Source organism: Bemisia tabaci, chromosome 5 (genome assembly GCF_918797505.1).
Source record: "Bemisia tabaci chromosome 5, PGI_BMITA_v3".
Taxonomy (NCBI): Eukaryota; Metazoa; Arthropoda; class Insecta; order Hemiptera; family Aleyrodidae; genus Bemisia; species Bemisia tabaci.
The window spans coordinates 28800436-28808320 of NC_092797.1; the positions used below are offsets into that span (position 1 = coordinate 28800436).

At 35.9% G+C, this 7885-nt stretch overlaps 1 protein-coding gene across 2 annotated transcripts; it reads left to right on the plus strand.

Moving 5' to 3' along the window:
• Positions 1 to 83: 83 nt before the first annotated feature.
• LOC109037846 (NFU1 iron-sulfur cluster scaffold homolog, mitochondrial) lies at positions 84 to 7842 on the plus strand. Of its 2 annotated transcripts, none has more exons than XM_019052675.2 (7): positions 84 to 402; positions 1454 to 1616; positions 1794 to 1928; positions 2594 to 2708; positions 5023 to 5126; positions 6998 to 7114; positions 7647 to 7842. In XM_019052675.2, exons 1-7 carry the CDS (start codon positions 353 to 355, stop codon positions 7743 to 7745), a joined length of 783 nt encoding a protein of 260 aa, XP_018908220.1. In that variant the 5' UTR covers positions 84 to 352; the 3' UTR covers positions 7746 to 7842. The 2 variants fall into 2 exon arrangements, with proteins under 2 accessions (XP_018908220.1, XP_018908218.1); XM_019052673.2 differs by having other exon boundaries at positions 86 to 402; positions 7514 to 7842.
• Positions 7843 to 7885: the final 43 nt, after the last annotated feature.

Genomic DNA, 7885 nt, shown 5'->3' on the forward strand with positions numbered 1-7885 from the left:
ATGAGTCGGAAGCCTTCGACTCGATGTCTCGATGTTCGAGTGTTCTTCTTGTTTATAAACACGTCTTTAGTGATAAGGTATCAGACAGCAGAATACTGTGGTGAATTTTTTTATTTATCGTGGGTTTTCTTCCCTCTCTTCTCCTCTAGTTTTAATGATATTCTTTTCTGTACCCACCAAATCTTCCAAACTATTAAACAGTGCGATTCTTGTGTATACTAATCATTTTATGTGACTTTGACTAGTCGAACAGTCTCCAAGGTGTAAGCAAATTCGGGATTTCTTCAGGGAGAGTTTCTTAGTTTCATTCTGCACTTAAATTGAATAATTCCTCACTCAGCATTAACCGTCAATGAGTTTTCAAGCTTGCAAAAGGCTTTTAAGCCGCCAATTTCAGGCGAGGTAAGGATACCAATAAAGGTTATGACTTTCTCGACAACCAGTCAACGAAGGATTTTACCAAATATTGTTCCATAGTTGTTCTAAATTTAATCAAGTATCAAATCATTTAGTCCGGTTCATTGTATAGTTGTTCAAAAGTATCGCTGTGAGTTTCTGTGAGCAGTATGTCGATATATTAGGACAACTCGCCGTTGACAAACTTGTTATTACACATATTGCACAATGTCTACTTTAGATACAACTGCAAGCACATACAGTGATACAAATATACAATGAATTGTACACAGCTGTTTCCTCATGCAGCTGCAAATCATCATAATTCAGCCCAAATGAAGCAAGCATTCTTTGATTGGCACCTTTAGCGCCGGGTGAACAATTGACAGGATTTTTCTAATAGATGAATAAGCTTTTATCAAATTTGACCTCTGGCATTGATGAACAGAGGATCAATTGACATCTTTAGTTGCATAGCTTGTAAAATAATTTGTAAATGATAATTTAAAACTAGTAATATTTACAAGTTTGAATATTCAGTGTAAAAAAAACTATCAATTTGATGTACCTAGTAGCGCAAAATATTTTTGAAGTTGAAAGTCATATTGTTTGGTAAGTATAGTGATAATACCGGTTAGGACTCTAAAATATCAATTTTCAGTTTTCGATGCTAACCACTTTCTAATACTTTTAACAACATTAGGTCAAAGTTTCAAGCGATAATTTGCATTACCTAGTGATAATGTTGTAAGTATTTGATGTGAAGGATCCTCAGCCTGGCAACAACAGTGGTAAATTTTAACACCGATTAGAAATTCCTTGTTTTTCATTTCCGATCTCATAGTTACTTTCAAAGGGTTATTTAGGGTGTGCCGTGCACCAAATTATGCGGATTAACATTTCTAAGGCTAGTATTTGAGGTTCTATTGCTACCCTCTTGAATTTCTGCAGTCACAAACTCGGCACTTTAAAATCAGCCTTCATTTACTTTCTTCTAAAACGGTGGAAATTTCTAGGATTACCTAATTGTTCTAATATGAGACCTGTTTTGTTTCAGACTACATGATGTTGTCTCTGGATACCATCAAAACAAATTCAACGCACCATTACTGGCATACAGACAGTCATTCACACCAAACCTCACTGTCACTAGAAATATGTTCATTCAAACGCAAGAGACCCCTAACCCAAATAGTTTGAAATTTCTTCCCGGAACAAAGGCTAGTATTGATTTTCAATTCTACTTTTCTCAGTTGTTCTAAAATACCATAACAGCACTGTGCCTGTAGACATTGTTTATTAGGAGCCCACAGATTCATATTTCAGTGAGATTGTGAAAGTCAAGTCAAGTAGGATATTAACTTCTTCGAGTTAATCTGAAATTTTCTTATTTCTAGGTGCTAGAAGAGGGTCAAACGATCGATTTTCCAAATGGCACCACCGCCTACTGCTCACCCTTAGGGAAATTGCTTTTTCGCATCGACGGTGTCAAATCAGTCTTTTTTGGTCCAGATTTTATAACCATCACCAAAGTTAGTATTATTAATTTTACTTACCTTTTGATTTGACTTTGGGCGCTTCTTCTTCCTTCAAACAGGTCATAGTTACTTGGTTTTCATCTCTTTTTAGCACAAGGAGGCAGCAATAAATCTAGACTTCCCTTGACTTAACAGCTTGAAAAAAATGTGTTTACTGAAATGAAGAAACTGAAAATATCTTTCGGAAAACTGGAATGTTGCATGAACAATAATGGATATTCAAAGCAAGAATAGAGAGTATCTGCAAGATTGAGCTTGCAGAGCTTACCAGTCGAAACTATTAACTAAACTTGTAACTAGGATGAATCTACCAGGAAAACCTCAGAATTGCAAGAACTGTTGTCATTGTAGATAACCAACTTTGCAGAGTGAATATCTTTTTTCAACTGAGAAATGAGTCTATATTAACTCTTGAAAGTTTGAGGTAATTTTCTCGGGAGGGGGTCTACAAAGTTAAGTAGCATTTACTAGGTCTTGTTGTGCTTTGCATCACAAATACAAGCATGTTCTGGAGAAATTTGAAATTTTCTTTTGAAGTTGAAGGATTTTGATCAAGCTATTACTAAGCCTAGCTTCAAAAAACCCTTGTCGCAAAACTTAATGAAAACTGCTGTCATACATTTAATCAGAAACAATTCACAGTGGTCATATTTTTTCAGCACGATGAAGATATAGAATGGAAGATTTTGAAACCTGAAATATTTGCAACGATCATGGATTTCTTTGCCAGTGGACTACCAGTTCTCACAGATGCTCAACCTTCTGCAGACACCCGTAAGAATTTTTTTCTTATCACTTACCAGATTATCAAGTACTTAGGTATATAGTTTAAGAGTGCTGTTATAGCTCCTTTATGTTTACCTTCATTAAATCAGCACTGTATTGCTAACTTTCACACTCGTGGGGTACTTTTTCAGTTAGAAGGCAGAATGATAATGTGAAGAGAATATAATATTTTTCCAATCAACATTTTTAAACAGAATTCAGTAGTGGTTGGTAACTACTTCATTTCAAGGTTGTAAAAAAAGCATCTAAAGTTTCCTTTTATCTTTAAGAGACCCATGCAGTATTAATTTTGCAAGTTGTGTGAGGTCACCATGTGCGTCAGCCACCATCAGCTTCAAAGAGTGGTAACAAAGGTGGTTTCCTGAAGGCATCAGTGCATTAAGCATACCAGGACGGATGATTGAAATATTCAACCCAATGTAATCTGTTTAATTTTAAAGTTAAAATGCTCCAGTTTGGACTATTGTTCTCCTTGTCGAGGGGAAAACTTTTTAAGGAGTCACTACCATCTGACTCCTAGAGGAGTGCTAGAGGGAAGGGTATATCTCTGAGACCTGGATAATGTAAAATGAAAGCCCCCACCCCCCAACTGAAACTATATAGTTACATAGAGCTTGAATAGAGAAAACTTTTGAGACAATCTGCACACTGTCTATAACCATTTCAAAACGTCCGTTTGTCACAGTTTGGAAAATATTAACTTCGTTGGGCTGTCACTTTGTATTTGTAATAAAAAGGGATCCCCCTCCCCCCAGGAGGTTCTAAATGTGCTTGCTCAGTGATGAAGAGGGGTCTCTGGTGTTTGTCATAAAATTTATTTTAGGGGGAATCCCTAAATCTCTCCCCACCAGGCAAAGGATATCGTATTCTCTAGATGGCCCTCATTGAGTGATACATCGTTGAATAGATTTAAGAAACTTTTTACCAAACCTAAGGCCCCAGTCAATTACTCAATCAAAATGACAACTTGATGAGTACCTGCTAGTTGAATTTTTCAAAACTTCAAGCAGGCGTCATTTTGAAATGGTGATAAATAAAGGTATGCAACTTGTCACAACAGTTATTTTTCTATGTTCTCTTTAACAATATGTACATCACATCACAAGGACCTCAATTTAAAATTGTTGATAGCTTTGAGATACCCCTCTCATCTTGATCTCTTGAGAGGGTGGGGGGGGGGGGGGGGGGTTTGCTTCCACAGTATGGTGATCGAACAACAGTCCAAACAGGAATACTATGACTTAAAAATTTAAAAAGTTATGACATGTTGAGCAGTTCTCTTGCCCATCTTGGTTTTATAATTGGAAGGAATGATCTCAAGTAGTTTCTCTCTCTAAGGCTTACTTATCAAAAACATCTTACCTATGAGAAAGATTTGACATCTTTGAGTGCAGACTGAATGATTCAGTTGTTCATTGATAAGCACAAGGCAAATCCTGATTTATTTAGCTTAAGGCAAACTATCACGCTTTGCCTAGAGTTGAAAGGTGAACCCTTCCAATCATGAGTCCCTCTCCCCCTCCAAAAAAAACCATGGAGGGAATGTATAATAGGGACCATGTGATTTTCCCTCATCTGATGCATTGCAGTGTCCTCCAACTGATTTTCCTGCATCTGACGCATTGCAGTGTCCGCCAACTATCAGCTTTATGAGCAGAAGATTTCAAACTTTTTATCACATCAAGTCAAAGATACTCTTGATACGCCCCTTTAAATTACAATCTTTCTGTTTTCTTTATTTTTGGAAACTTGTGGGGAGGGAGAGGGAGGCTGTAAATACCAGGAGTGATACTTTTTGAAGCAGACTAACTTTGACTCTTAGGCCTTGTCTCAATGGGTCGTTTTTTGGGATTTGTCCCAGGGAAAAATCTCACTTGCGAAGTTGGGAAAAATATTGAGTCAGTCAATACTAATCACAGTACTTACTAAGAGTCCTTGTGAAGTCTCAGGAATGACTTCAAAAAAAGAAGAAGACAATTTGTTGTGTTTTATGAGGGGAAAAAATCCTAGAAATTTCATTCCTGCAATTCAAACTTGGGGAAAATCCGGTGAAACGTTCCGTGGAGATGAGGCGTTATTAAAATGCTCTTGTGATCTGGCAATTCAACCCACGGACATTCCATGTAAAACTTCTGCAGAAAATCTTGACGAAACATCTTTGAAATTATTCTTGGGTAGGAACACACTTTTTAGCAAAACATCTGTGTGAGTGTAATTCATTTTTTTGCGTTTCCCATTAAATCTAAAAAACAAATCAGATTTTTGTTATCCATCACTTGATTGTACTTCTTTACAATTACAGAAATCAACCCTGATGATGATGAGACTGTAGCAATGATCAAGGAACTATTAGATACAAGAATCCGACCAACAGTACAAGAAGATGGTGGAGACATTATATTTGTGGTAATTTAATTTTTCCATAAAATTTTTAACAGTTACTTTCTTTAAGTAAGTCATAGTAATAAAATTGCAACAGATATGTTAGGTCTGTTTGCTTACCCATCTGTTTCAAGGCCATGATTAGTGAGGCAGAAAATTGCAAGCATCAACTACAGTGCGCTCAATTATCTGTCTAATTGAGGATGGCTGTAGTTTTGTCTCACTTTAAATGTTTCATATTTCTCATTACTTCTATTGGTTCATGTGTCATTGCTGCCCATGACCACTCTTTCTACCGTATGCAGTTACTTTTAAGGATTGTTCACACACACACCCACATTTAATCTTGCAAAATAGTTGAACCTATATTTTTTCTAGGACCCAAGCGAGGAAATCGAAGTATTGAGGAAAATGGGAAAGATTGTGCCATTCGGTGTACATTGAACTTTAGAAGCAAGTTTCAAAAGACTGTCTCAGATAGTTACATTTTGGGGCTCGAAAGATTAAGCTTACGCCAAATTGCACAGATTTCCCCGTTTTCCTTGAAACTTGGATTTAAGCAGATGAATTTTTGGATGAGCCCTGAAAAAAATATCACTTCAATCATCATTCGGATTGAAAAGATCCTCAGCAATTTTTTCAATTTTCTTTTTGTATAACCAATTGCTTTCATCACTGTTTGAATCACCCTTTCGGACTATCCTTCTTTCTCATGCATTCTATTTTATCATTAATTATGATTTTGATTCGCAAGCTATTGAGCGTTGAATTAGATTGACTTTTCATTTACCTAACTCTCTATTGAATTTTTCCTCTCCTCCATAAATCTGTCTGCCCAAACTTTTTCGACTCATTTATCCATGAAGGATTGTAAGATGCAAGGATCAGTGTTTTGGAGTGATTAACAAACAATAAGTAACAGAAAAATCACATCAAAATTAATTTTTCACAGCAGGCATGATGTCTGTTTAAGGCACACAATAGTTTTTTCAGAGTTTTTAGAGATTTTCTATGAGACTTTAATGAATAATTGATATTTAGGCGAATGGATCAGTTGCGCTAGTCACTGAATCGTGTTTTGATGCTTGATTCTTGTAGATAAGCTAAAAATAATAAGATTTGTCCAAACTGCAACTTTCTACGTTCAATATTAACGGACGTATTGCCCTTTGAAAAGTCGAGTTTTTGACGTCATCCACCGCGGTAGTGGCACCCTCGGTTTCTTCTATCTTATTTTCAAGCGGGTTTCACGTTGAATAGCCAGTGCTAATGTGCGTCACACCAACCAATGAAGGCAAGGTGGAAAAAACCAAGAGTGTCACTACCACGGTGGATGACGTCGAAAACCCGATTTTTCAAAAGGCGATATCTCGGTTAATATTGAAGGCAGAAATTTGCGGTTTGGACAAATCTTATTATTTTTAGCTTATCCACAAGAATCAAGTATCAAAACATGATTCTGTGACCAGCACAACTGACCTATTATGCTCATCTGTTTGGGATTGACTACTACCAACTTATTTTAAATCTCAAAGGCTCAAGTTGAAGGATGCGTATCTCCTGTTGGAATGATGCAATTCTGTGCTTGAGTTTTATGTCTTCAGAGCTAACTAGCCCGTAATTTTTCTTAAAATTTTCTGTGAATTTTTTTTCACTTATTCAAAATATTTAAAGAGAATTTCAAGGAGATGTTCTGGTTGATATTCTCTTAAAAAAATAACACATGATCTGATGTTACGAAATGTTGTAATAAAGATAGGATACATTGTTTAACTTTGGCCATTAATTTGTTATTTATTCTTAACGCCACCGGATACTTTCCCTGATTCTTTGTATATATACAGTTTTGAAAATAGGTTTAGATTTGTTTCTAATTTTTGTTCTTGATTGATCAGAGTTTTTCAGATGGAATTGTGAAACTGAAAATGCAAGGCTCATGCACAAGCTGCCCGAGTTCAGTGGTGACACTGAAAAATGGTGTGCAGAATATGTTACAGTTCTACATTCCTGAGGTGAGAATCATTGAATAATAGCTGATTTCGTCAACTTCTGGCCAAAGAATCACAAGCATCTTTTGTGCCTGGGCACTATGTTGCCTAACTCCTCAAAAGTATCCTATTTTTCATGGAAAAGCTGATCAGCAGAATCACTCGAAAATTTTCCCCCGTATTTCTTTTGTCTTCTAAAATAATCCCTGAAATATTCACAAATTCTCTCATCTCTAAGTTACTACTATTCTCTTGGAGTGTAAAATTGTGTCAAGAAAAGCACCCATTTTCTCATGCAACTGCCTCGTTATGCTGTACAGCAATCGTCTTATTTTTTATAATTTTCAATGGTCATGGCCACACATTTTAGATTCAAGAAATTGGACCAAAAGGTTAATAATACACGAATTTTGTCTTTTTTAGGTCGTAGCAGTGGAGCAAATTGAGGATGAAGCCCAGATGCTATCTAAAGCAGAGTTTGAAAAGTTAGACAAAAAATTAAAAGAAAAAGATGACACTTAGAACAATGTCCGTTAATTTTTTCTCTCTTTTTTAGGTGGTTGCAGTTGAGCAAGTTGAAGATGAAATGGAGATAAGAACAAAAGCTGAATATGATAAAGTAAATCAAAAGTTAAATGATAATGAAACAACTTAGGAGACTATGGAATTAGATATTTATAGTTGTTGCAAATGTCAAAGATATTTCATCTGTTTTTATTTGTGTAAATAAATTATTTTTTTTTAATCTTTGAGTTCTGTGTCTTCGTATGATCTAATTCAATTCCTTTTATTCGG

Excerpts from the sequence above, each read along its gene's own strand:
- LOC109037846 (XM_019052675.2), top strand. The coding sequence starts at position 353 with ATGAGTTTTCAAGCTTGCAAAAGGCTTTTAAGCCGCCAATTTCAGGCG. Across the intron at positions 2,709-5,022 it reads TCAACCTTCTGCAGACACCC|AAATCAACCCTGATGATGAT; the intron begins GTAAGAATTTTT and ends TTACAATTACAG. Across the intron at positions 5,127-6,997 it reads GTGGAGACATTATATTTGTG|AGTTTTTCAGATGGAATTGT; the intron begins GTAATTTAATTT and ends TTGATTGATCAG.